Raw genomic sequence first — 27349 nt, 5'->3', positions numbered from 1 at the left:
CTGCATTCTGAACAACTTGGAGATGAAGGAGCACTCTTTTCCCCCGTAAGGAGACTTAGTTGTCTCATCTAGCACTTCCTGTCACAGGTCCATGGGACAGACCTTATCAAGTGTCACTGTCAGCTGTCAAGAGACTATGAAGGGTAATCCCGAAACAACACGGCTGAAAAACAAAAAGTTTCTTAGTAAAGAAAAAGGGAGACTGGACACTAGAGATCGAATAATAATCTCTCCCTGCGAAGGGAGGGTATGAGTGTGTGTGTCTGAGTCTGGGGTGGAGAATGGATACAGGATGTCTGAAAGCTGACATTACAGACTTCATCTGTCTGGTCTACCAGACCTGGTGCACTTTCTGTCCTTGCCCATCTCTGCCAACTGGTAGCTTCTTCCCCTGTACTTTTCAGGAGAGTAGCTGGTACAGAAAGCAAAAAGCAAGGCAGGACAGATGGCTGGGACCTGCTCAGGACTTCTACAGTCAAGAAGTATTACAGGGGTTCCTCCGCATACAGCTACTTACACTTTCCTAGTTCTGAGCATTTTACATTAGCTGGGTGTCGGGAAGCCTAGCTCCCAGGAAGGATGTGCTCTGTGTACAGCAATTGCCTGAGGCACTGCAGAGGGACTAGCTGCATGGGACACTAACTCCTATGTACTGAATAGAGAACCCAGAACCCCAAGCCCTGCCCAGAGGATTTTAAGGCAACTATTTTACAGATGATCTAATTTTAAAGAAGAGGGAGGCAGTAAGCATATGTCATTAATCAATCATAGGAAATCTAAGCTGACCAGCAACCGTAAGTATTAATTCAGAAAAGCTAGCCCTACCTAAATTATATTTTCTGAACTCTTTTTACTTCTGATTACTTATTATTTTCCCATATAATCTAATTTCCCCTTGGGTTTTTTTTTTCTTCCTTCTTTTTTTCTTCCTCCCTCCCTCTTTTCTTTCAACAGGGTCTCCCTGTGTAGCCTGGGCTGGCCTGCAACTCCCCATCCTCACCCCTCAGTCTCCAGCTGGGAATGCAGGTGTGGTACCATGCTTGACTTCCCTGGGTTTCCTAAACTACTAAAGATCAGCCTGGACTGTCAGAGGATCAATTCGCATGCACTAACCCTCCAAGAAATGCACTCACTCACTAGGTCCTCTGCACTCCTATCAAGCATCTGTAATGTTCTCCTGCTCCAAACACCTGGAAATGTCCATGCACACACAAAAGCAAAGCAGACACTATCACTATATACCCATCAAAGGGTTCCATCCTGCATTGTGACACATAATTTTCACCTATCCTCGTCCCCCACCCCTTTGGTCTTCAAGTAAAATCCAATCAACCAAGAGCCAAAGACACATTCAAACTTAACTCAAGTTAACTTTTGTTTGTTGGTTTTTGAGACAGGGTCTCTCTGCATATCCCTGGCTGCGCAGGAACTCTCTCTGTAGAGCAGGCTGGCCTCAATGTCAGAGAAATCTGCCTGCCTCTGCCTCCTGAGTGCTGGGATTAAAGACATTCACCACCACCACCTAACCAACTCTAATTAATGTCTGAATTCTGCTTCCCGAAAGGTCCTTTTGCTTAGTTGTTATCTCTCTTAATTCTCTTTTAGTCTATTTACCAATTTTCATGCACATGACTTGAACAAATCAGGTCAACTAATTTCAGAATATTCTACCTTCTGTGCGATTAGTTTCTTGTGTATTGTGTAACTTAGTACACTATACTCCATATTTCTACAGACTCAAAGTTTATTTTAGAAGCTTGATTAGATTTTCTCAGGTTTTTTCCTGGTCTTTGTATTTTTTTTAACAAGAGGAAGTGGTACAAGACTATATGATAAGAAGACTAGAAATATAATTCAGCAGTAAAACACTCATCTGCTCCTGGGTTTCATTCCAGCTCGGAAGGAAGGAAAGAAGGAAGGAAGGAAGGAAGGAAGGAAGGAAGGAAGGAAGGAAGGAAGGAAGGATGGAAGGAAGGAAGGAAGGAAGGAAGGAAGGAAGGAAGGATGGAAGGAAGGAAGGAAGGAAGGAAGGAAGGAAGGAAGGAAGGAAGGAAGGAAGGAAAAAGAAAAGAAATTATATAGAGACATAATTTTCATACTATGCAACTTCCATAATGGGAGACATCAAGTGCCTTGATTCTGGTGACAGTGACCACTGAGACTGATTTGGGTACAGAAGACCTAATCCCTCCTTTATGTAATTCCTCAGCAACCTTTTACCAAATAGCTTTATTCTCTATTACCAGTCACTGTGTAAATAACTAAACTCTTTATGGTCAACAAAATGTCTTTTCTAACTGTATTGTTACTTCCCCACTAAAGAGTGCAGAGATGCAGGCTGAAGAGATGGCTCAGTGGTTAGAGCACTGACTGTTCTTCCAGAGGTCCTGAGTTCAAATCCCAGCAACTGCATGTTGGCCCATAACCATCTCTAATGGGATCTGATGCCCTCTTCTGGTGTGTCTGAAGACAGCTAAAAGTGCTGAGATGCTTTTATAGAGAAGTTTCTTTAGCCCAACTAGGTTACTTGGTTATTATATAACATACCAGAAAAAAAATCTGTTTAATTCCTCACTTTTCTCTTTTTATTATTGTTACTGGTACTTTGTTGTTTTTTTAAAGATTTATTTTTATGTTCGCTGGTGTTCTGCCTGCTGTGTGAGGTGCCAGATCCTCTAGAACTAAAGTTACTAACAGTTGTGAGCTGCCATGAGGGTGCTGGGAATTGAACCTTGGCCCTCTAGAAGAGCAGCCAGTGCTCTTAGTTGATGAGCCATCTCTCCAGCCCCGGTTTTGTTTTAGGACAGATCTTGGTTTGGACTGGGACTTACTATGCAGGGAAGGTGGACTAGAACTAACAAAGATCCTCCTACCTCTGCTTCCTCAGTGTTGAGATTAAGGATGTGAGCCACCAGGACTGACAACTTTTCAACCTTTTAATATCCAGATATCCAGAGTTGATCTGGATTAGCTGCAGAAACCAGGAAAGTAAGAGGGGCCCATGGTGGAGGTGAGAAAAGCAAACGAACAAACAACAGCGAGGCGGCAGCAGGGCAGTAACCTAAAGGGAGGAGCTTTACTTAGGGTGGAAGAGTGTAAGAAAGACACAGACAGCAGCATAACACACCATCTGAAAATGTCCTAAGGACTCATACGATTAACCATCTAAACATATCTACAATATATGTAAATGATTTATGAAATGTCCCAAGTTTTCCAAGCTTCCAAAGGAGAGAAATTAACCAAGAATCCTGCCTAGCTATGATGCCTATGAACTGAAATGACCAAAATGGCAAAATTACCCTGCCGGTGCCATAGTGGCAAACACACGCTGACAGTAACCAACAGGTCTCGGATTAAACTTAAGACCCAGTAAACAAAGGGAAATCAGGCCCAGGACTAGAAACTTAGCCAACTATCGGGGATAAAGACGTCACGTATGTTGGAGGAGAACCTTCAACTACCACTTAACTAAACCAGCATAATGCCTAACTGTGCTCTCGATGTCTGTCCTTAGACCCACAGGTAAGTGCAGTATTCATCCCTCCTCAAGGAGAACTGCCTTTGCAGCAGAAGGAGACCATCACAGAGAAGTCCTAACTGATACATCTACAATGTAGCTTCTGCACCTAAAGCTCAGGGGTCACTGCAGAAGGCGAAAAGAACAGGAAGATTGCTACGACTGTGTCATAGCAAATGTCATGAGTTACACCATGAAGCCTCACCAACAAGAACACCACCAACAGACATGTTAATGTGATGGTGACAAGAACATACATGGCTTCAAGTGAGGAGAACACTAGTCCGTTATCCAATACCAAATGGTCACATAATAAAAAACACATACAAGTAGTATCATACAAACTGAGCAAGTTGTATGTATATTTAGGGAAAAAAAATATGTCATGTATACAGGTAACAATTTAAGAAAAACAGGCCACACATTTGAAAAAGAATAAAGAGGGTGTGTGTACATGGGAAGGTTTAGAAGGAAAAAAGAGAAATGTAAGATGATTATAATCTCAAAACCAAGCTGCTATTATATATTTATTCACTTAGGTTTCTCCAGACCGGGTTTCTCTATGTACCCCCCACCCCGGCTGTCCTGGAACTACCTCTGTAGACCAGACTGGCCTCAAACTCACATATCCACCTGCCTCTGCCTCACAAATGCTGGGATTAATGGCATGTGCCACCACCACCAGGCTAAAAGAAGTTATTTTTACAAACTGAGTTGGAGCCTGGTGGTGGTGGTGGACATTTTTAATCCCAGCGCTCAGGAGGTTGGTCGCTGTGAGTTTGAGACCAGCCTGGTCTACACAGTGAGCTCCAGGAAGTCTTGGAGGGGGATTAAATTGTTTTCACTTTTTTTTTTTTTTTTAAAGAAAAGGTCTTATGTACCCCCAGCTGGCCTGGATTTTACTATGCAAACCAGGCTGGACCTGAACTCTCATCCACCTGCCCCTGTCTCCTGAGTTCTAGGATAAAAGCATTTGCCATCACATCTAACCCCATGTAAGCCATATGCAATCATTTTGTTTGTTTTGTTTGAGACAAGGTTTCTCTGTATAGCCCTGGCTGTTTTGGAACTTGCTCTATAGACCAGGCTGGCTTCAAATTCAGAAATACTTGCTCTTTCAAGTGCTGGGATTAAAGGTATGTGTCTTCATTACCCAGCAGAACTTCATTTTCTCATTAAAGTAACAATCTAGATGTTCATTTGGCATACATAGTTAGGAAATAGTTCAGTATGATTTGCTATAAAAGATCTGCTAGTTAATACTAGGCACGGTGGCACTCGGGGGCAGAGGCAAGCAGATCTGAATTTGAGGCCAGTCTCATCTACATAGTGAGCTCTAGGCCAAACAAGGTTACTTAGAAAAACCTTACCTCCAAAACTGAAGAAATATAAGATCTACTAGACAAAACACAGAGACAGTGGATTTTTACCTTTAGAGGGGGGAAAAGCCATAGCCTGTGCATACTTAATTCCATAAGGTTAATGAAAATCACATTTTTAAACAATGTCTAATATTTTCCCTTACTATTGCTTTACAGTATTTTTGGCATACCTAAATTAAGGCCCCGAAGAGGGAGTCAGTATAGAAGTTACTTCAGACACACTCATGGGCAATCATGGAAGTCCAAGGAGCCTGTTAGTATGTCAAAGTGCAAGCCAAGCTTCAGGGAGGTAAAGATGTGATTTCATGTCTGCCTGAGGGACTTGAAAATCCAGTAAAGAAATGTACACCCCCTTCAAAGTGTATGAGCTCCTAGAGCCCACAGCTATGCTGGGTTTCTGGACTGTCTTCGTAGCACCTGCCCCAGGGACCTGGCACTCAAGACACTGAGGACCCAAAGTGAAACCAGAACCCTGCAGCTGTTGGCAGGTGATGACTGCCAGTGAGTAAGCAGCATCGTTCACTACAAAAGGATGGTGAGCCGTCCTGATGCCCTCCCTCCTAATCCTTTTGGACACTTTCCTCGCCCTGCCCCATCTCTGGCCTAAGACAGAAAAAAACCAAAGCAGCACTCCCTATCTAACTTAAGGCTGAGTTGGCACAGATCTGCTTGCCTCTGCCCCCTTAGTGCCACCGTGCCTAGAATTAACTAGCAGATCTTTTATAGCAAATCATACTGAACTATTTCCTAACTATGTATGCCAAATGAATATCTAGATTGTTACTTTAATGAGAAAATGAAGTTCTGCTGGGTAATGAAGGCACATATGTAACTTAAGTTAGGTTGGCTGAGAAAGTAAAGGTACTTGCTCCCAAGCCTGACAATAAGGGTTGAATCTCTAGGATTCGTATGGAAGGAGACAAACAACTAAAAGTTGTCTTCTGAACTCCAATGTGTGTGTGTACAGTGACCTACACATGTGCAAACACACACACACACACACACACAAATAAATATATATAATAGGGGCTGGAAAGATGGCTCATTGGTTAAGGGCAATAGCTGTTCTTCCAGAGAATCTGGGTCAATTCCCAGCACCCATATGGTAACTCACAACTGTCTGACTCCTCTTCCAGGGAATCCCAACTCCCTCACCAAACACACACACAGACAAAACACCAATGCACATACAATAAAAATAACAAACAATTTATACACACACACACACACACATATATAATATGAAATTTTAAAATAACTAAATTCTCCCTTCTGTTCATCTGTTCACTCCCTTTCAGGCACAGGAGGGGCCTGCCTGCACTTTAAACACTATAGGCTGACTCCTGTCTCAGAGGCTCTGCACCAGCTGCTCTCTCTGCCTCGTTTTCTTGGGTCTGTTCCCTGTTACCTTCTACTCTTTACTCACGTGTGATCTGCTCAGTAACTCTCCTTCTTAAGGGCTGATCATCCTCTAATACGGAAGAGAGAGATACCTAACTTCTGACTACCACATCCCCAGTGACAGCATTGGACACTAGCAAAGTGTGCAACTGATACACACAGAATTGCTGCATTAATCATAAGCAAATGTTATTGAATATTATATTACATTTGTATTCTTTAATAAATACAAACCGAAGACATAGGACTGTCCATTATCATGAACCACAGGTTTAACTGTAAAGTTTTAAATGATTGAAAATGAAAGAGATATCAGCCAACTCAATTCAGCCAGCTTGGAATTTTTAAGAACACTGAAATTAACACAATTATTTAAAAAAAAAAAAAAAATTCTCTAGTGGACTTTCCTAAGACTCAAGAGGTCCAGTGTAGTCCACTCTTAAAAAATGTCTAGGTGGAATGTCAAAACTTTGGACAACTAATAAGTTTATTATGGAAAAACATATTTTTCCTAAATTCACATTTTGAGACTCAATGGGGAAGGGTCCTGCCAAATCTGTCAGTGGGATTATCCAATGCCTCTAAGCTACTTACAGGTATGTTCAACAGACAAGCTGGCTCTCCACTTCTTTTTCCATGACCCATTCTAAGTGCAAGGCAAACGGAACAGTGATTACTGATACAAGAGATTTTCCTGAGCTTTTATACTAGAAAAGTCCTGTTCAGGAGCCTGAATAGGAAAGGTGAGTCTAGCCTGCAAGGTTAAAGGCTGGAAAGCCAACGGCACAGTACCATCAGAGGCAATGTACTGCTTGCTGTATCTCAGGACAGAGAGGAACATGAAAAGCACCCACCTCTGTTAACAACCACTCTCGAGCTAACTAACCCAGTCCTTCTGTGGCTACAACGCATGTAAGAAGAGCGGGGATTGCACTTTTCAGCTTATTTACCCTAAAAGCCCCATGTTCTCCTCCACTGTTGTACATGAGAAACGAATTTTGCTGGGGACCAAGCACAACAATCTAAAGCAAGTCGCAATGTGCAATGCCAGCTTGGATTCTTTTCTCCAGAATGAACATTAAAGCCTATCAGGGCTTTGATTATAAAACAGGGGGGAGAGGTAGGAAGCAACAAAACACCAACAGGAGAAAAAAAATCTAAGTGCTTAGCTTTTCCATCTGAGTTTGGTTAACTGACCTAAAGAACCCCTACTGACTTAAACACCCTGGTAGTATAGGAATTCTAGAAGCAGCAATACTGCTCTAGGGGAAAGGGATAACGCTGGGCTGCGGAGATGCTCAGTGGGTAAAGGCATCATCTCCTGCCAAACCTAACAACCTAAGTTTTAAGAGAGCATTCTCCTCTCGCCTCCACGGGTGGGAGTCATGATGAGCCAGCATGTGTACACATAAACGCACAAATATATGCAAAAAAATCCAGGTATTGTGTTACTTCTATGGGTCTGCTTGAGACATTTTAAAACTAATTTATAAGTAAATTGTTCCACACAGAACAGGCCCATGGATTCCAAAACCCATCAACAGCAAGTAGTTTCCAGACTAACTAACACTAGAAACAGAAAGCCTGTTTAGTCTATTATGTATAAAACCATGGTAACAGTCCAACTACCTTAATCAGAAGCATTTTCCAGCCCAGTATGGTAGCGTACCATAGCGATCTCAATACTTGGAAGGATGAGACAAGAAGACTGTGAGTTCAAAAACAACCTGTGTTAGTGATAAACCTTGTTATATCGCCAACCAAATAAAGAATAGAGCACATGGTAAAACATGCCTAAAATCCCAGCACTCAGGAGGTAGAACCTGTCTCAAAACAAAACCAAAAAACAACACACACATAAAACAAAAACAAAAATCAAATGAACAACCCCCAATATAGGTAATACTTTTACTGTAATGAACCATTTCATAAAATCATAGAAATAGTCAGAAATTACAAATATACCTGAATGGATTCAAGATAGCAAGAACCTTTGGTGTATGAAGTGGTAAGGTATAGGCCTGACATGCGTGAGGACTTGGGTTTAAGGAGTCAAAACAAAACAAAACAAAACACACACACACACATTTGTATGATACAAAAAAAACTGTAACGGTTCCAAAAGCATGACACACAAACTCCTAAATTGTCTCATATTTAAATAAAAACAATGCTCCAAAGGCAGCAAATTCCTGGACCAAATCCAGTGAATAGAACACACAGTCCCTTGGATGAAATGAGTTTGGTTTGAAAGGTTTATTTTAAATCATGTATCTGGGTGTGTACACATGTGTATGTGCACATATGTGTACGTGCCCAGAGGACAGGTCAAGACCTCAGATTCTGGCACGGGTGGTTATGAGCTGCCTTTACATGAGTGCTGAGAACCAAACTTGGACTCAGGTCCTCCCTCAGGAAGAGCAGTGTACACTGAACCTCTGAGCCACCTTTCCAGGCTCCAAGCTTTCACAGTTTTCAGTAATTGGAGCTGGTATGATGGCACAAGCCTTTAATCCCAGGACTCAGGAGGCAGAGGCACCCCATGAGTTAAAGACAAACATAGTTTACACATATGACGTTCCAGATCAGCCATGACTACATATCTAAAAAACAAGTAAGAATCCTTCCAGAGTGCCCAGGTTTGATTCCCAGCACCCACATAGCAGTGATAACCATCTGTAACTCCAGTCCCTAGGACATCTGATGCCCTTTCCTAGGCTCTGTAAGCACCAAACATACATGCAGGCAAAATACACACACACATACACACACACAATACAAAAAATAATACAAGAGAAGAGAATCAAAGTTTTAAAAAACCCTCATCTAGCTCAGTGGCACAGCATTTGTGGTGAGAGCATAAAGTTTTGGGTTCCATCCCTACCACGAATAAAAAGAACAGTAAAAAAAAATTATTTTCTCAATAAAGTCAAGGGGGAAAAAGGCCATCTTTATTCTGAATAAAACTTGATTCTAATCTAGAGTCCTAATTAGAGTGTTTCATTTTTACTACAAGAAATACACTGAGTAAGATTCAAATGCATTTAACTGAAAAACGTTTCAGATTTAGAACTGGAAAACTAAGTTATTCTTAAAACACATGGGACTTTTTCATAAACCAGTGGTTCTATGGGTTAAAAATTGAAAAATACAACTCATGGTCATGCTTAAACTTCTAAGCACTTCTGTTTGTGCAGTATTAGGGATTGAGCCTAGGGCTTTACCTGTTAGGCAAGTGCACTGTAATGTGTCTCCAGTCCTTCACTATATACTTTTCATAGTATATTATTTGGATATTAGTTTCCCATTTGAGAAAACTAAGGGCAAACATCAAGTATGGATAATCAGTTTTAACTTGTTCTTTGTGTGTGCTGGGGTTGAACCTGAGATCTCACACCCTAAACACTAGCACTGAGCCCCAGCTTTCTAATCCTTCTCAGTAATCATTTAACTTACTTGAAAAATGAAAGCATCAGAATTTAGCAGGCACCAAATGTTTAACAAGAAGAATATATCAACAGAAAAAGAACAAAAGCTATTATTGTTACAGTTTGGAGAAACTGAGGATCCTCACTGACATTTGCAGTACATTTTCCTATGGAGACAATACTTTACCTCAATATCCTGGAGGCTGAATTCCTTCTGATCTGTGAAGTTTGCAGCCCCAGCACTGAGTTCCATGAGCATCTTGGCAATCTCTGGCTTTATGGCTGAGGTCAATCTGCTGGCTGCTTCCATTACATGCTCCTGCACATCTTTGAGCTGCATGGCAGCCTTTGAGTAGTGTGAGTTCCTGAACACGGTGCTGAAGAGATCTGTGAGGAACGTACTAGCACGGCAAAAGACATTGAGAGCATCCAGGTACTTGGAGATGCCCTGCTGGATGTCAGCAATGGGAGTAGAGTGAGGCATGGCATGGTGGCAGCTGCCTGCAGCGGTCAGACTGCCCATCGGGGCAGAGGGGGCTGTGGATGCCAGGGGAGCGCTCAGTGCTCGGCCCAGTTCAGGCATCGGGTACTGCTGGTGCTGCTGCACCTTCTGCTTAGACCCGCCAAGCAGGAAGCGCCGCTTGTAGTCCATCTTATTGTCCTGGGCACTGCAGCAATACATGCGGGTGGGGAACTGTCCCGGGGACCACTGGCAGGTCAGGGTTCTGAGTCCTTTTTTTCCAAAAGTTGTAGCTAGGTATAAAAATAGTGGAGTTCTGCAAATCTAAGTTTTAAAAAAGGTATTTCCATGAGGCAGGTGACCATGTGATCCAACATAAAGGTGAGAAAAATAACAGATTTATATAATTAATATTTTCAGTGTAGGCAGGAACTCTAACAAAAAATAACAGTGTCCAAAATGCTCTGTAACTGTTCAGCATCCTACCCTCAATGAAGATATACTTGCTGAGGAAAATGTTTACTTATAATTGCTTTGCAAGAATATTTTGATACTTACATTTACAATGGCAGAAAAATAACTTAACTTTTAAAATGTAATATAATGTATCTTCTATATACCAAAAAGGACTCCAGCTGGTCAACAGCATTTAGGCGGAAGGGTTTACTTCACAAGAAGTCCTTACGGAAGAACACACCTCTGCAGAATTCTGACAGAGCCTGCCTGTCAAATCCATTTACCTGGAAAGCTGCTTCTCAGTGCTAAAAACTTCCAAATCTCCTGTAACAGTTTCTGGGAACAAGTTTTCTTTAAACATGGCATTTGTTATTGTGTGTCTTCTCCTTTCTTTTGTTTGCTGAGGTAGCGGTTTCCTTGTAACATTAGTAAAAAGTGCTTCCAGACTGGGTTGGCCTGCAGTTGTAAAGTCTGAAGCAAGAAAGCACAGATGTATTCATAAGGCCTCTAAGTCATTTCCTGTAAGAGGAAAGAAAGAAGATGAAGTCAGGAGGCTGTGAGACAAAGAGCAACTCTTAATACTTCTACAGTGCTGTATCCTCCACTCTGGTGAGCTCTGCATCAAGACAACATAGTGAGCTTCATGAAAGCAGGACAGAGTGAACCCAGCCACCAGAGGAGGAATGTTAGGAAACTCCGTGGGCAGGCAGTGGTGCTGCACACCTTTAACCCCACACTTAGGAGGCAGAGGCAGGCGGATCTCTTGAGTTCCAGAACAGACAGGGCTACACAGAGAAACTGTGTCTTGGAGGTAAAGGAGGAGGAGGAGAAGGAGCACAAGGCAGAGGAGAAAAGAGAAGGAAGAGGAAGGAAAGGAGGGGAGGGGAAGAAGAGAGAAAGAGAGAAGAAGGAAGAAAAGAAAGGAAAGAAAAAAGGAAAAGAAGAAAGGAAAGGAAAGGAAAGGAAAGGAAAGGAAAGGAAAGGAAAGGAAAGGAAAGGAAAGGAAAGAAGGAAAGGAAAGGAAAGGAAAGGAAAGGAAAGGAAAGGAAAGGAAAGGAAAGGAAAGAAGGAAAGGAAAGGAAAGGAAAGGAAAGAAGGAAAGGAAAGGAAAGGAAAGGAAAGGAAAGGAAAGGAAAGGAAAGGAAAGGAAAGGAAAGGAAAGGAAAGGAAAAAGAAAGGGAAGGCAAGCAAGCTAACTTGCTCACTTCTTAGGTTGAAGGGTAAAGGTGTGATTCAACATGCATGAAGTCCTGGGTTCAACCCTGAGCACTGCATGTTAGCTATGATGATTCACACCTCTAATCCCAACATCCAGAAGGTGGAGGCAGGAGAATAAGAAGTTTAAGGTTATATTGTTAACCTAGTGTGTTCCAGGCCAACCTGGGTTACAGGAGATCCTTCTCAAAAGAAAAAAATAAAAATAAAAAGAAGAAAAATTCTTCAAATTCTAACAAAGATAATACAAAAAATCAACTGTGACTTCAGACCAACTAAGGAACCTAAAGCTAATTAACTGGCAACACTTTGAACAGGGCCTGCTCAACAGTGTCAGATCAGATCAGGGCTATACAATCAAAGGGGAAAATCATCTCTGCATGACTTGGAGTATCTAGGGCAATGTAAGCATCATGTGACCAGTAGTTAATCTGTGTAATGGTAATAACAGAAAAAAAATCTCTATGTGTCTTGTACAAATACAATTATAGATTCCACATTTATCTGTCTATTTATGTGGAATTCGAAAGACAACCTGTGGGACTCTATTCTCTCCATCTATCATGTGAATCCTAATCAGGCTTGGCAGCAAGCCCTCTACCCACTGTACATGGGACACCATACCAGGCAGAAGTAATTCTTCTAGAAAGAAGATTTATGTATTTTATTTTATGTGTATGGGTGTTTTGTTTGAGCATTGTCTGGGCAATATGAGTGTGCCTGGTGTCTGCAGAGGCCAGAAGAGGGGATTAGATCCCCTGAGACTGAAGTTGCCAATGGTTATGAGCTGCGATAGAAGTGCTAAGAATCAAAACTTAGGTCCACTAGGAGAGCAGCCAGTGCTCGTAACTGTTGAGCCATCTCTCTAGCCCCTGAAACTACTTTTAAGAAAACCAAATACAGGAGGAAAGAAAAGGACATGATAAAAAAAATATAGAAAAAAATATTTTTAAAGCAACAACAAAAGAAAGAAAAAAGAAAAACAAATTTAGCACTCTGGAGGCCAAGGCAAGAGTATTTCCATGAGCCTGAGACCAGCCCAGGCTAAATTTCAAAGCAGCCTGGGCTAAAAGAAAGTCTTGTCTCAACAATCAAGCAAACAAAAATAGATAAAAATTCTGTACCTGAGACACATGAAATGGTTTATGCCTGTAATTCCAGCACTTGGGAAGCTGGGACAGAAGGAAAGCTGAGGTTTCAGGTTAACCTACATATGGTCTATAGTATAAGTCCAGCTTGAACCATAAAATAAGACAGTCAAAGGGGACAGGGCAGGACTCTGAAGCTGAAGAACAGGAACACTAATACAAGAAAACTATTATATGATTCTCTGAGAGCTCTATGGGACACCATCAAGCATACAAGGAATATTTGAAGTCCACAAATCTGATGAAAATTAAGCTATACATTCAAGAGGGTAAACACATTTTGTGAGATAGACTAAGAGAGTCACCTTAGGATCAAAGCATCTAAAGGTAACTCCAAGCTGTGAAGAAGTGAGTCAGCACAGTCACTCCTCATGGTCATTGGATAATGTCACCAGTCACTGAACCCTGAGCCTCTGTTCCTACACTAAGAAGTAGGGCTTCTTAGAGCATGAAGTCAAAACACTTTCAGAAAGAAAAAAAAAAAGATCAATATGAAATCTTGTTTAATATATCAGCTTAAAGACACCTTGCTTGGGCTGGGTTATAATTCAGTAGTAGACTATGTATTTATCATGCACAATGCCTGGGGGTCAATCACTAGCACTAAAAACAACCCCCTCAAACTCATATATAGCTGATTTATGTGAAATATAGTAAACCTACTCAAGAGGACTTTACCTTCATGACTAATTAGTTACCTGCCAGTATTTGTCTCTAAATGGCATTATATGGAAATTAGTTTCAGCATGTAAACTTTGTGTGAAAACCAGTATTCAGTTCATGACTTTTGCACTCTTGCTTTTGGACAGTTCTAATATTGTGCTTATAGCCTGAAGACAATGCCAACCTGGACTACTGAGCAAGAACCTTTATCTCAACTCTTGCCTAACAGGCCCAAGGTCTTAGGTTTAATCCCCAGACCTGAAAAAACTTCATAGACTTCATGTTATAAATACTATAGGGCTGGAGAGATGGCTCAGTGGTTAAGAGCCACTGACTGCTTGCTTTTCCAGAGGTCCTAAGTTAATTCCCAGCAACCACTTGGTGGCTCACAACCATCTGTAATGAGATCTGATGCCCTCTTCTGGTGTGTCTGAAGACAGCTACAGTGTACTTATGTATAATAAATAAATCTAAAAAAAAATAAAAAATAATAAAATAAATAAATACTATGGTTCTAAATTAGCAGACAGATTTAAAAACCATAATGAAATTCTAAGTCTGCGGATGATAAATGAAGTCAGGTTCCATGACTAACACAGTGGTGCATAGATGTACAAGCATGCAGCCAGCCATACATATAAAATAATAAAGTAAAGGATGTTCATTTTTTAAAAATGTACACATATGCACATGAGTGCCAGCTGTAGGTATATTAAGTGAATAAATTTTAAATGTTTTAAAGATCTGTTTACTGTTATTTTGTGTTTATGGAGGCTACGGGAGTGCCCCAGATGCCCTGGAACTGGAGCTGCAGATGGTTCTAAGCTACTATGTGGGTGCTGGGAATTGAACCCATGTTCTCTGCAAGAGGCCAGTGCTGAGTCACCTCTCCAGCCTTATGCTTTCTTTTTTCTTTTTCTGGTTTTCAAGACAGCATTTCTCTGTGTAGCCCTGGCTGTCCTGGAATTTACTGTGTAAACCAGGTTAGCCTCAAACCAGGAGATCCACCTGCCTCTGAATCCCAAGTGCTGGGATTAAATGTGTGTAACACCCTGCCTGGCTCCTTCTTTTTCTCTTCTTTTCAGAAAATTCTCCCCAACGCTGTCTGTCTTTCAAATGCATTTGATCCACATTTTCTTCGTAAGCTATTAAAAAATATTTCTCTATCCATACCTTCTTAATAAAATTGCCAACAGGAAAACATTCAAAATATAGGAAGCTGCTCACAGTATGGACATAAATACACACTGTGAAAGGCTGTACTAATTAGTGCAGCCATCCAGTAATGTCTTCATAAATTCTAATGTTACTTACAATTCTCAAGCACATCAGAAAACGAATGACACTTCAGTAGGTTAAATGGCACGGTTTTAACGCCACATAACTTGCAAAGGTTCTCTTTTAAATACAAACTCAATAACATTCATTCCTTCAAACTATCCAACAAGTTCTATTTCAAACAACAGAAAACATTCTTGAAACTAGATTAAGAACCAATGTAGGGCAATCTTTGGTCCCCAGCAAAAAAATGTGAAGTGCTATTTACTCAGGAAAGTGGTAGGAAGCAACTTCCCTCTAGGGAAAGTGCGAGGTCACTAAGAGAGTGGCCTTGCAGGTCTGACTGTCCGGGTGATGTCCTGGTTCTGCACTGACCAGTGTGTGACCTTGAGTAGGTTCTTTAGTCTCTCTGCCACAGTGTCACCTTCTATAAGCAGAGATAATTAGAGTAACTACTGTTACTGAGTTTAATGAGCCCATACATATGAAAAACAGAATAATATTTGGAACACTCTAAGCACTGTTTGATGGTGTCACATAAGACAAGAGAAGGTAAACAGGCCTCATTATCTTTGCTTGTCTGGAAATACACTGCTGATAAACAACAACGGTTTTGCTGAGTTACCTAGTGCTTAAACCAGACAGAAGTCTACCTACCCTAGGAGGTAGCACATGCTCCATGAACCCTAATGTCTACTTCAATACACTAAGCAAAGAGAAATGGATTCCTGAATGAATTCATCAGAAGTTCCTATTTGACTAAAATTTGATTGCTATGATTTGTAAATATAGTGTGTGTGTGTACGCATGTGTGTGCACTCATGTGTGCGCTAGGGATCAAATCTAGAACCTCACCATGGTGGTAAAGTGTTCTCCCTGATCTACACATTACATCCTTAGCTTCAGCCAGAAAACAATTGTCCATTTCATTCATTCAGACAAGAGAACACAGAACAGCAAGCAGCTCTGCTGTCAGCAATGAAAGGGCACAAGATCCACTGATGGACCATACGAACTTACCTTAGCATTTTCCCAATCCAGGTAGCCTAATGGTAAAGTCCTTCATGAGAGAAATCACAGCCTAACAGGAAGGTTTGAGCCACGGTCTATTTAACTGTGAACCACTGCTGAGAAGACAGAGAACTCAGGAAATGTGTTGTGTTCTAAGATACAGCACAGCAGAGGTGACCACTTCCTAGATCCCACAGAGACAAAGGGGCACAATGAGGTAAGCAGTGCTTCCTGGAGGAGCTGGGTAAGTGCCCAGCTCTAAATGGGCAGCTACAGAGATCAGAGTGGGAAACAATCTAATCAGCTTCATCTCTTCCATACTTTCCATCTGATCACCAAGTTAGCCAGCTCCCACAAAGGCCAGGATTGCCAGAAAGAGGAACCTCCTGCCAATTACCTACACACACCCAGGTCTGGTTGGTTGGTTGGTTGGCTAGTTGTTTTAGGGGATGGCACCAAGGGCTAAGCTTATGATAGAACTAAGCAAAGCTCTACCACTGAGCTACACTTCAGTCCAACAAACAAGTTCATTTTTTTAAAACTACACACACACCACAGTGCATGTGTGGAGGTTGGTTGAGTTGGAGTTGTTTCTCTCCTTCCACCATGTGGTGGAAGACACTTTTGCCTGCTAAGTCATCTTGCTGGCCCTGAGTTCTTCATTAATAATCACCCGCTAATAAAGACAAACTGAAATGTCTTCAGAGGACACTAAACTAGGTGTGGCACATGCACTCAGAAGGACAGAGACCAGAGGTTCCCTGTGAATTCGAGGCCAGTCTTAATAGTAAGACTCTACTTTAAAAAAAAAAAAAAAAAAACGCCTAAGATGAAAAGATCAGTTCTCTCAAAGTAAGTTTTATTTTACACACAAGGTTTTATTATATGCCCCAGGCTGACTTTAAACTCAAATAGTTGAGGATTATCTTAAACTTCTGATCCTCCTGCATCCACCTTTCAAGTGCCGAGACCAGAGGCTGCATTATAACCCTGTGACCCTAGGCCTGGTTTTATGTGGTCTTGAGGCTTGAACCCAGAGCTTCAAGCATGACAGGCAAACACTCCTCCCTAATCAATAGGCATTTTAGACCCTACAAAAAGACCTATGGAAACCAGGCTTGTGCACTCATAAAGTCTAGAACTTAGGTGGCTGAGGCAGAAGGATCCTGAGTACGTGCAAGGCCTCAGTTACATAGTGAGTTTGAGGCTAGTGTGAGCTACACAGAAAGACACTGACGTGAATAATATGGAAATGAATAAATACCTAAGTGCACATATAAATGAAGAAAGAGAAGAGAGAAAACACCTGGAGTTTTTCTGAATGGTATCATATGTGAGCCGTGAGAACCGGGAAATAAGAAGTATGATTGCACTGTGAAGGACACAGGGAGAACTGAAACAGAAGGCGTGAGGTTCAAACACACGCATGTGTGTTGAGTGTGGTGTCAGTGCTGTACGTCCTGCCCCATCACTCTCTGCCTTATTCCTCTGGCTCAGGCCTCGAACCTGGAGCTAGGCTGTCAGCCAACAAGCCTCGAATCTTCTTGTTTCTGCCCTCAGAGTGCTGGGGTTATGGGCACACATGCATCCACACTCAGCTCTTCACATATATTCTGGGATCTGAAGTCAGGTCCCTATGCTTGCACAGGAAGTGATCCTGCTCACTGAGCCATCTCTCTACATGTAATATACACACATTTTTAAAGTGTTGAGGATGGGCATAAAGCAAAAAAAAAAAAAAAAGAAAGAAAGAAAAGAAAAGAAAAGCTTTGTATAAGGTACCCAGAAAAGCAAAGGCAAGAATACAGGCCCCATTTCTTTCAACCTATGACATGCTCCCAGCAATCAGATTCCAGGTGCGCAGTGCCTTGCCTGGCTTTTATGTGGGTGCTAGAGATCCAAATTCAAGTCCTCACATTTACACAGTTAGGTACTTTTCCACTAAGCTATCTTCCCAGCTCTGCACCTTAAAAATCCCTAAAACATAAGCAGACAAAAGACTCAATGAATTATACCATGTTTTCTTTGCTGTGTTTCCTTTTTTTCGATGAGACAGGGTCTCACTATATAGCCCAGGCTGACTTCAAATTTATAGTGAGTGACCCTCCTGCCTTGGTCTCTTAAATGTCAGGATTAAAAAAGTCAACCACCATGCCCAGCTGTGTGTTGTTTGTTTTTGAGATGGGTTCTCACTATATAGACCAGACTGACCTAGAGCTCACTATGTAGCCCAGGCTGGTCTCAAACTCATGGACCTCATCCTTCCAAGTGCCAGGACTGAAAGGCATGAACTACCACAGCCAGCTTTAATTACCTCATGTTTGACCTTTGTAGGGTTACAAGTCGACAATATAAAATTAAATAAAAATACTTTCATCTATTTGAGTTGAAAATATCAGTTTTAAGCTAGGCATGATGGCACTTGCTTTTAATTGAAGCACTCAAGATGCAGGTGCATTTCTGAATTCAAAGCCAGCCTGGTCTATGAATTGAATTACAAGCCAGGTCTACACAAAGTAGACCTGTCTCAAAAAAAACAAAAGGAAAAAGGAAGGGGGTGGAGAGGTAAATCAGTCTGATTTATCTTTTACTTTGCCAAAAAATATATATTTCCTAGCTCTCCTTAAATGAAAGAATTCCCAATCCAATTACAATGTATGTCCCTAATACCATTTCCCACCAAGATGAATCAGAGCTTATAAGAATGGCTGATTCTAGGGATAGGGATGGCTCAGTTGGCAGAAGTATTTGCTTGCAAGTATGAGTACCTGAGTTCATCCCATAGAGCCCTTGTAGAAGAAGTCCTGGGCATAGTAGCTCAAGCATGTAACAAGAATCCTTAGGGCTTGCTGGTCCAGCAATTCTAGACTAACTGGTGAGCTCTAGCCCAAAGGCATGCACACCCACACCTACATCCACAAAGGCACAAACATTTTAAAAAAGAGGGCCAGGCTCTTGGCTTTAATCCAATACTCAGAGAGACAGGGGCAGGAGGATCTCTCTGAGTTCAAGACCAGCCTGCTCTACATAGTAAGATACAAAACAACTAGGGCAACATAAAGAAGCCTGTCTTAAAGAAACAAACTTTTTTTTTTAATGGGAGGGAGCTGGAGAGATGGCTCAGAGGTTAAGAGCACTGACTGCTCTTCCAGAGGTCCTGAGTTCAATTCCCAGCAACCATATGGTGGCTCACAACCATCTGTAATGAGATCTGATGCCCTCTTCTGGTGTGTCTGAAGACAGCTACAGTGTATTTACATATAATAAATAAATCTTTAAAACAAATAAATAAAATAAAATACACATGAAGTGTTTCTATCAAAACCCAACTAAACCTATCTATATAGCAAGGACAAATGAAAGAAAAACTGCAAATTAAATCTTTTCTGTGACCTTTTCAACCGTCTTTCTTTCTTCATCCCCCCCCCCCCCCCCCCCCAGTTTCTCTGTGTAGCCCTGTAGCCCTGGCTGTCCTAGAACTCACTCCATAGACTAGGCTGGCCTTAAACTCAGCAATCTGCCTCTGTCTGCCTCACTGGTGCTGAGGTTAAAGGTGAGAGCTAACACTGCCTGGCTCAACCTTTTTTTTTAAAACCAACAACCACAAACCTTACAGCTTGGGTAAGTTATTCTAATAGTCTCAGAACAATTATACAAGCTCAGTCCTTAGGTTTTTTGTTTGTTTGTTTGTTTGTTTTGTTTTTGTTTTGTTTTTTGTTTTTTTATTCTTTTCTACCAACTTAAAAAAAATCTCTTTCCTGTATGTAATTTTCTTAGAATTTACATACACTAATGTTCACTGACACGTACCATATAGTAAAATCAAACATGATCCATTCACAGCTGGCCACTCTCCAGCCTCATCAACCTGCACCTCCACTCAGCACTCTCTAGCCACGTCCCTAGTTCTTTCAGAGCACCTAGCGCTCTGCACAGTTGGAGCCTCTTCTAGGAAGCTGTGACCCCTCCTAGCCTCCTATTCTCATCCCTTTCCCCTGCCCTAGTCATTCCTGAAAAGAGTGTCACTCCTTCTCCAGTCAAGTGTAGAAACAAGGGTCACCCGGACCACAACGAGGTGCCATCTCACTCGCTTCATACACCTCAGCAGCTGTCACAGGACAGCACTGTTTGTGACTGCCAGTTCCCACAGTCAACAAGTTTGCTGGCAGACTATCTGGAAACCTGACATCAGTGGGTTATTGTTTAGGTTGTGTTCGTTTTGTAAATCAAGAAACCAGCTCTTATGTCGTTACCTTTATCTACCTGTAACATGTCAGGTATGAAGACTTGGCACTGGCTTAAGATGGGTGATGTACTCTGGAGATGCAGCTCAGTGGAAACCCTTGCCTGGCTTGTCCAAGGCCCTAGAATCTGTCACTGTCACCACCACCACCACCCTCTTATGAATGTAGAGAAGGCATATATTATGGTTTCCATTTCCAAAATCAAGGCCAGATTTTAAGATCATTAGAGATCCCCAAAGCCAAGCCCAGGCTTAATATGGCTAGAAAACTCCGGTGTTTCTCTGGGAGACCTGTTCTCTACCATCTACAAATCTGTTTATGGCATCTTCCTTTTTGTAACAAACATATGTATGTACACTTATACTTTCCTCCCTTGTTTCTATAGTTAGATATATATTCCTGTTCCTTTACAGTTCCCAAACTGATGCTCAAACACAAATGAACTCTCTGGAGTTCTTCATAAAGCATATGAAAAGATGCTTAGAATCATTCACTATGAGGAAAACACAAACCAAAACCACAAGGCACCACTTCATAACCACTAGCCTGGCAACAATGAATAGCAAATGTTGTGAAGGATGTAGAGACTGTGATCTTCATACACTGCTCACAGGTAAGGAAAATGGTATAGATGCTTTAGAAAATCAGTTGATATGTCCCTAAATGGTCACACATAGAACCACAAGACCAAGATACATATTTCTATGTACATACCAAGAACAGCACATACATGTTCCAAGTATTATTTCTAACTAAAAATTGCAATGTGAACCATCTTATCAACTGACAAATGGCATAGTCAAACAGTAGAAAATTATTTAGCCTTTAAAAAAAAATGTTAAGAGAATAGAAGAGATAGCTCAGTAATTAATGCTCACTGCACCTGCAAAGGACCCAGGTTTGATTCCTAGCACCTATACAGTGGCTCACAAACATCAGCAACTTCAGACCAGATATGTGATACCCTCTTCTGACCTCTCTGGACACAGGTATGCACATAATACACATACATGCATGCAGACAAAACAATAACAACAAATCTTTTTAAAAAGACAGATATGGTGGAGTATGCTTTCTAATCTCAGTATTCTGGAGACAGAAGCAAGCAGATCTCTGAGAGTTCAAGACCAGTCAGGTCTACATAGTGAGTTCCAGGACAGCCAAGGCTAATTAGAAAGACCCTGTCTCAAAAAATAAAATAAAATAAAATAAACAGATACAATAGAGGATGCTAATAACAACAGAGACAGGAGGATCCTTGGAATTTACTGGCCAAAATAATTTGGATGCATCAGTAGGCTCCAGGTTCAGGTGAGAGAGTCTATCTTAAAAATATGGACAAGTAATTGAGAAAGATACCCAACATTACACACTTACACACATGCACATGCGTACCCACACACAAAGTTTGTAATTACAAACTGCCCACCTTAGGTAATTTACTGAAACAATAGGTTGTGTAATGCTCAAGAGAAGGATGAGAGATTAAAAAAATCTTCTCAGAGACTTGTGTAGTCCAGACTGGCTGTGGATTCATGATCTTCCTCTTTCAGCCTCCCAGGTACTGGGAATACAAGTATGTTCTGCCTGGCTTCAAAAATACTCTAAAGTTAGCGTAGTTAATGGCTGCATGACCTGTAAATTGCCTTGAAACCACTAAATTATAAATGATGTGTGAACTATATAGCATGAGAGTTGTATTTCAATAAAGTTATACATACTAAGCTAATGAGGTCATCGAGCAGTGGTTCTCAGCCTTCCTAATGCCTTTCTCTTTACTGGTCCCTTTAATAAAGTTTCTCATGTGTGGTGACCCCAACAATAAAACTATTTTGTTGCTACTTCATAAATGTTACTTTGCTATTGTTATGAATAGTAATGTAGCCATCTGATATGCAACCCCCAGAGGGATCATCCCCCACAGGTTAAGAACTGCTGTCACAGACAATTCCTTCTTCTAAAAGAGAGAAAATAACTTGTAAGCACAACCCCCTCCCCAGGAACAAAACCCAAACATCTCCAACGCTAATGCAGAGACACTGCAGGAAATTCCTTAGGCAGATTAGTTAAGTCATTGTCTATGAAGTTCAAAGCCCAACCACTTCCATGTTTTCACTTCAGTCAGACACAAACCATATTTAGGAATGAGCTCCAGAAAAATGCTTTGAAAAATTTTACTCTCAACAATCATAAATTTAAAATATCCATCCAGTCAAGAAAAGAAACCTTAGAAGATCCAGTCCTTAGTCTGCCCCTCCTTTATCTCAGCTTTCTTTTGGCTCCTCTTATCTCTGACCACATCTAAAGGTGAAGATCCCTGGTGGGCATGTCCTCCTAGCTTCCCTCCTACTCCCAGCCATCTTCAAGTGCTATGGCTCCTCAGAGCCTGTGGGGCACCCTTTGCTGTTTCTGACACCACCACCATATCCTCCCAGGGAAGACTGTGCAACAGTGCCCTTCCCAGGCATCCAGGCCTCCTTCTGCACCCTACTACCACCTACTTCTCTCATGCCCTATCTTCCCTGTACATCCAGTCACATGTTCCCTCCTAGCATGTGGAAGGCCCTTTGGGCCTCTTGGGATGTCTAAGAAGTAGTTTGGACAAAGACTGAGTTAAGGGTCACATTGTATTCTGTCAAACTCTGTTTCTACAATAGCATTACTATCCTAACACAGTTTACCATCTTCCCTGTATATCCTTGCTATCTTCAATGCACAAGATCACTGACTTCATTACAGACATTCAAGAATCAAGGGCTGAGGCCATACCTTAGTAGGTAAAGTGCTTGCCATAAAAGCAAAGACCGGAGTTTGATTTCCCAATACCCAAGTGAAAAGGCTGGGTATGGAGTAAACACATGCTTACAATCCCAGTGCTGGGGAAGAAGAGACAACCTAGTTCCTGGGGCTCACTGGCCAATATCGAGTACTAAGACCCTGACTCAAAAACCAAAACACAGGGTAAATGACTCTTGAAGAGTAATACTAAAGTTGACCTCTGGTCCCCATACACATATACACAATGCACATGAGCATCTGCACACACCCATGGCCACCCATTCATGTACACATATATACAGAAGATATGCAAGAGTCACTGGGGAGATAGTAGCAGAAGGATGGTGAATTTGAGGGCAACCTGAGCTGTTCAGCAAGATCAAAGAAGAAACTGGGAGAGAGGGAAAAGAGGAGGGAAGGTCAGAGAGAAGGAGGGGACCTCATGCATGCTGTCTCTGAGCTATGTTCTAGCCCAAGGCACATCCACCACAAGAAAGCCTTCTGTAAGCATCAGAAACAGAATATGTTATTGCTCAGGCTCCACAGCACCCATGAAAGCATTCAAAGACTGTGTGCTTTCATAGCACACTGGCTGATAGAGAAATGCAAAACTCAAGCAGCAGCTTAATAAATAAGAAAGCCAAGCATGACAGAACATGACTTTACTGTCACCAATTCAGAGGCAGAGGCAAGATGGTTTCATTGAATTTGAAGCCAGCCTGATCTACATATAGAGTTTAAAGCCACCAAAAGCTACAGTGTGAGGTTCAGTCTCAAAAAATAAACAAGGGTATAAGGCCACAGAACTAAGCATTACACTTCACTCCATCTTAAAAAATCAGTAACTCAGTATCCAATCCTTTAACATAGTCGTTCTTACCATAGCAGACCTGCCTATGAAGCATTAAGAAAAGTGATATTCTTTCCTGGCCTCTCACACTCATTTGGGTTGTCACAACTGAGGAAATGCCAGTAGCATCTAGCTGGTAGAAGCCAAAGATCCACTTGCTTCTAAGTATCCTCTAAAATACACAGCAGCCTTCACAGCAGGGATCTTCCACCCCACTGAGAAACCCTGATCACAAATGCTTTGAGCACTTTCAAGTTACCTAATGTATTATGAAATTATTTCTTGGCTGCATGTGGTAGTACACAACATCTGTTTTCTCAATATTTAGAAAGCTAATGCAAGCAGATCATGTGAATGCAAGGGTAGTCTGAGCTACAAAGCACAGTCTTGCCTCAAAGTAAGTCCAATAAAGTTATTTTTTCTGGCCAAGCAGAGGTGACAAATGCCTTTAATCTCAGCACTCAGAAGGCAGAGGCAGGTGGTTCTCTGAACTTAGTTCAAGGACAGCCTGGTCAATGGAGTTTCAGGACAGCAGGCCTACACAGAGAAACCCTGTCTCAATAAAATAAGATAAAATAAACAAACAAACAAACCTTACTTTTTCTGGAAACATGTTACAACCTTCTCCTATTAATTAAGGCGCAAGTTCCTAAGACATGGACAGGTATCATTAGAGATGATGGGTAAATGCTAACTTAGTGGTTTAGGAAACAATTAAAAAGGGGAAGCCCTAGAGACCAAGGCTCTGGACTGACCAGGGTTCTTTAGTCTACTTCCTACCTGCTGTTGCAAGGTCACTTCAAGAACCCATAATCACATTCCCAGATTTACACTTGTGTGTGCTCGTGTAGGCAGAGGTCAACAATGGGTGTCTTCTAGAACTGTCCTCTACCTTATCTTTTGAGGCAATCACTTAGTGAGCCCTGCACTCACTAACCCATATAGACTGGCCTCGAGCTGGTGAGCACAGGGTCTATCTGCTCCCTGCCAACAGATGTCTTTTCACACAGGTGCCAGGGATCCTAACTCAGAACTTCATGCTTGTGGTGTAGTTACTTTACTCACTGAGCCACCTTCCCTACCCCATTCCCATCCTTTCCTGCAGCAGACCCATCCCTTCAACTGACCCTTGTTTCTATGGTAAGACACCCAGCCATGCTGTTCAGGCTGGATAAAGCCTCACCTCAGTTTTGAGTAGCAATCTTCCCCAAACCCCAGGCTTGAGAAGGACATGACATCATCTCAACCCTATCACAAAATGTTTCTGTGTCTCCCAGAGGAAGGCGGCATGAAGGTGGAAAATGTGGCGTGTCTCGGACCCTAAGGCCTCATCATCTGCCACCTCAAATCAGTGCTCAACAGCAGCCAGTCAGGAGTCACCTCATTTCCTGCACAAGGCCAGTAAAAATAGGAAGTGGGGGAGGAAGTTCACAAAGCAGAAACAAAAGCAATCACGGCCCAGTTTCCTGAACACAAATCTGAACAAGAATCATTAACGGAAAGGCAGGCAGGGAGAGCCAAGACCAGAGGAAAGGAAATGACTCTTCCATCCACCAAGCCCAAAGCATTTTCTGCACACAAGAGGCTGTCTTAACAGAAAAACTGAACAAAGCCAGGTGCCAGCTATTACATGGAAAGGAATGCTAAAGTATTTTAATTCAAAGACTAATGCACAGTGACGGCTGAAATGTGAATCCTATCAGCATACACACAGTCCATGAGAAGTCAAGGGAGGTCAAGACTAAGTTACTTTTTTTCTAGTCAAGACACAACAGAAGGGCAGGAGAAATGGCTCAGCAATTAAAAACACTTGATGCTCTTCCAGAGGACCAGGGTTCCGTTCCTAGCATCTATGTGAGGCAGCTTCACAACCTCCTGTAATTCCAGGAGATTCTATACCTCAAAACACTCCATACTGGTGGCATACATATATATAAATCAAAATAAATATTTAAAAAGTGGTAGTAGCAGCAGCAGCAGGAACAGTAACAGAGGCAGAAGCTGGGGCCATACTTGGTGGTAGAGCACTTGCCCAACACACATGAGGCTTCAGGTTCCATCCCCACCACCATCAAGTAGGTAGATGATCATGCTTCACCCGCCTAGAGAATCAGCCCAATCACCCAGATATGAACAAAAGAGACACAGCTCCTGCTTTCAAACAGCTATCAGCCTAGAGTAGAAGGGGACACGAGGTGGGGATTGCCTCTGAGCTAACATTTGCTCTATACGGCTTTACCACAAAACATGGCATTTCTCGACAAAACCAAAGCAGGTTATCATTAGTGGTTCTAAGGCATTTTATTTCTAGTGATCTACAAACAACTTATCATTTCATTTAAGAAGAAGAAAAACTGTTGCAACCACAAAGTCAACACAGTTGAAATTTACTCTAAAATAACAGGGCTTTAGAAAAAAAATATGCTAAATGTGTTAAATGGTCATTTTTGGGGACAGGCTTAATTCTGTTTAAATTGAGGGTTAGTGCATCTGAAGAAATGAATAAACAGTTAAGAGTGACTGGTCTTACAGACAACCCAGGTTTGACCCCAAATGAGGCAACTTACAACTGCCTGTCACTCTAGTTTGAGGGAACCTGACACCCTCTGGCCTCCAAGGGCACCTGAATGTACATGGTGTACACAAACAAACACAGGCACAGATATATATATATATATATATATATATATATATATATATATATATATACTCACACATAGAATTTTAAAAAATCTTTAAAAAGTACATACATTGAGGGTTCATTGTGTTTTACTTTTGTTTGTGCTTTTTGGTGAGAGGAACATCAAAACCTGGCTTGTTTTTAAACAGTTGCTGTATCAGTTGTAGAAAAGTAAATGAGACACAAGATAATCAGTACACACTCAATTCCACACAAAGAATGCCTATTTAATAACAGTTACAGAAATAGTATTATTTGGTCTTGTGCAGACAGACCTAGTCATCACTCTGATTTCCTAATGACTGAAGGACTCACATTCCTCTGCATTTAAAATGAGCATTTACTCTTTTCAGAGTTATAATCTTACTGCTACTGAGCAAAGTGCTGGAACTTATAAAGTAACTTTACCACAGAAACAGAGCAAACCAAACATCACAACACAAAGCTGCCAAACAGAGATCTTCAAAAGGAGAGCTGGGCATGATGGCAAAGCCCGACATCACATCACTTGGGAAGTAGGCACTAGAATCAGGAGTTCAAGGCCAGCCTGATACACAAAAAGACTCTGTCTCAGAATCTTGAGGAGAGTTTGTCCACACACATAAACCTACAACATCAGCCAAGACTGACAATGCTGGGATTTTTTGGGGGGTGGGGTGGTTAAGGAACAATCTTACTATGTAGTCTAGGCTGAACTTAAACTCATGATCCTCCTGCCTTAACATCCAGAGTGCAGGATCAAAGGTATGTACTACTGCATCTGGCAAAGTTGGCTCTTGTACTTCTGAAACATCTGCTCAGATGGCGTTTTCATTTATAACTAAGACTGGTCTTG

At 41.6% G+C, this 27349-nt stretch overlaps 1 protein-coding gene across 4 annotated transcripts in view; it reads right to left on the bottom strand.

The window, feature by feature from the left end:
* The window catches only part of GARRE1 (granule associated Rac and RHOG effector 1), a 68513-nt gene that overhangs the window by 31070 nt on the left and 10094 nt on the right, over positions 1–27349 (bottom strand). For 2 of the 4 annotated variants that reach the window (XM_080908729.1, XM_080908730.1), the window contains exons 2-3: positions 10932–11166; positions 9919–10484 (exon numbers count right to left, since the gene is read on the bottom strand). In XM_080908729.1, coding sequence (XP_080764855.1) covers positions 9919–10484; positions 10932–11013 — 648 coding nt within the window. In that variant the 5' untranslated portion in view covers positions 11014–11166. Of the gene's footprint in view, positions 1–9918; positions 10516–10931; positions 11167–15971; positions 16062–27349 lie in introns of those variants that run through there. The other 2 variants (XM_080908731.1, XM_080908732.1) reach the window with 2 other exon arrangements.

Source organism: Micromys minutus, assembly GCF_963924665.1.
Source record: "Micromys minutus genome assembly, chromosome: 32".
NCBI lineage: Eukaryota > Metazoa > Chordata > Mammalia > Rodentia > Muridae > Micromys > Micromys minutus.
This window is presented reverse-complemented; position numbering and strand designations above follow the sequence as displayed.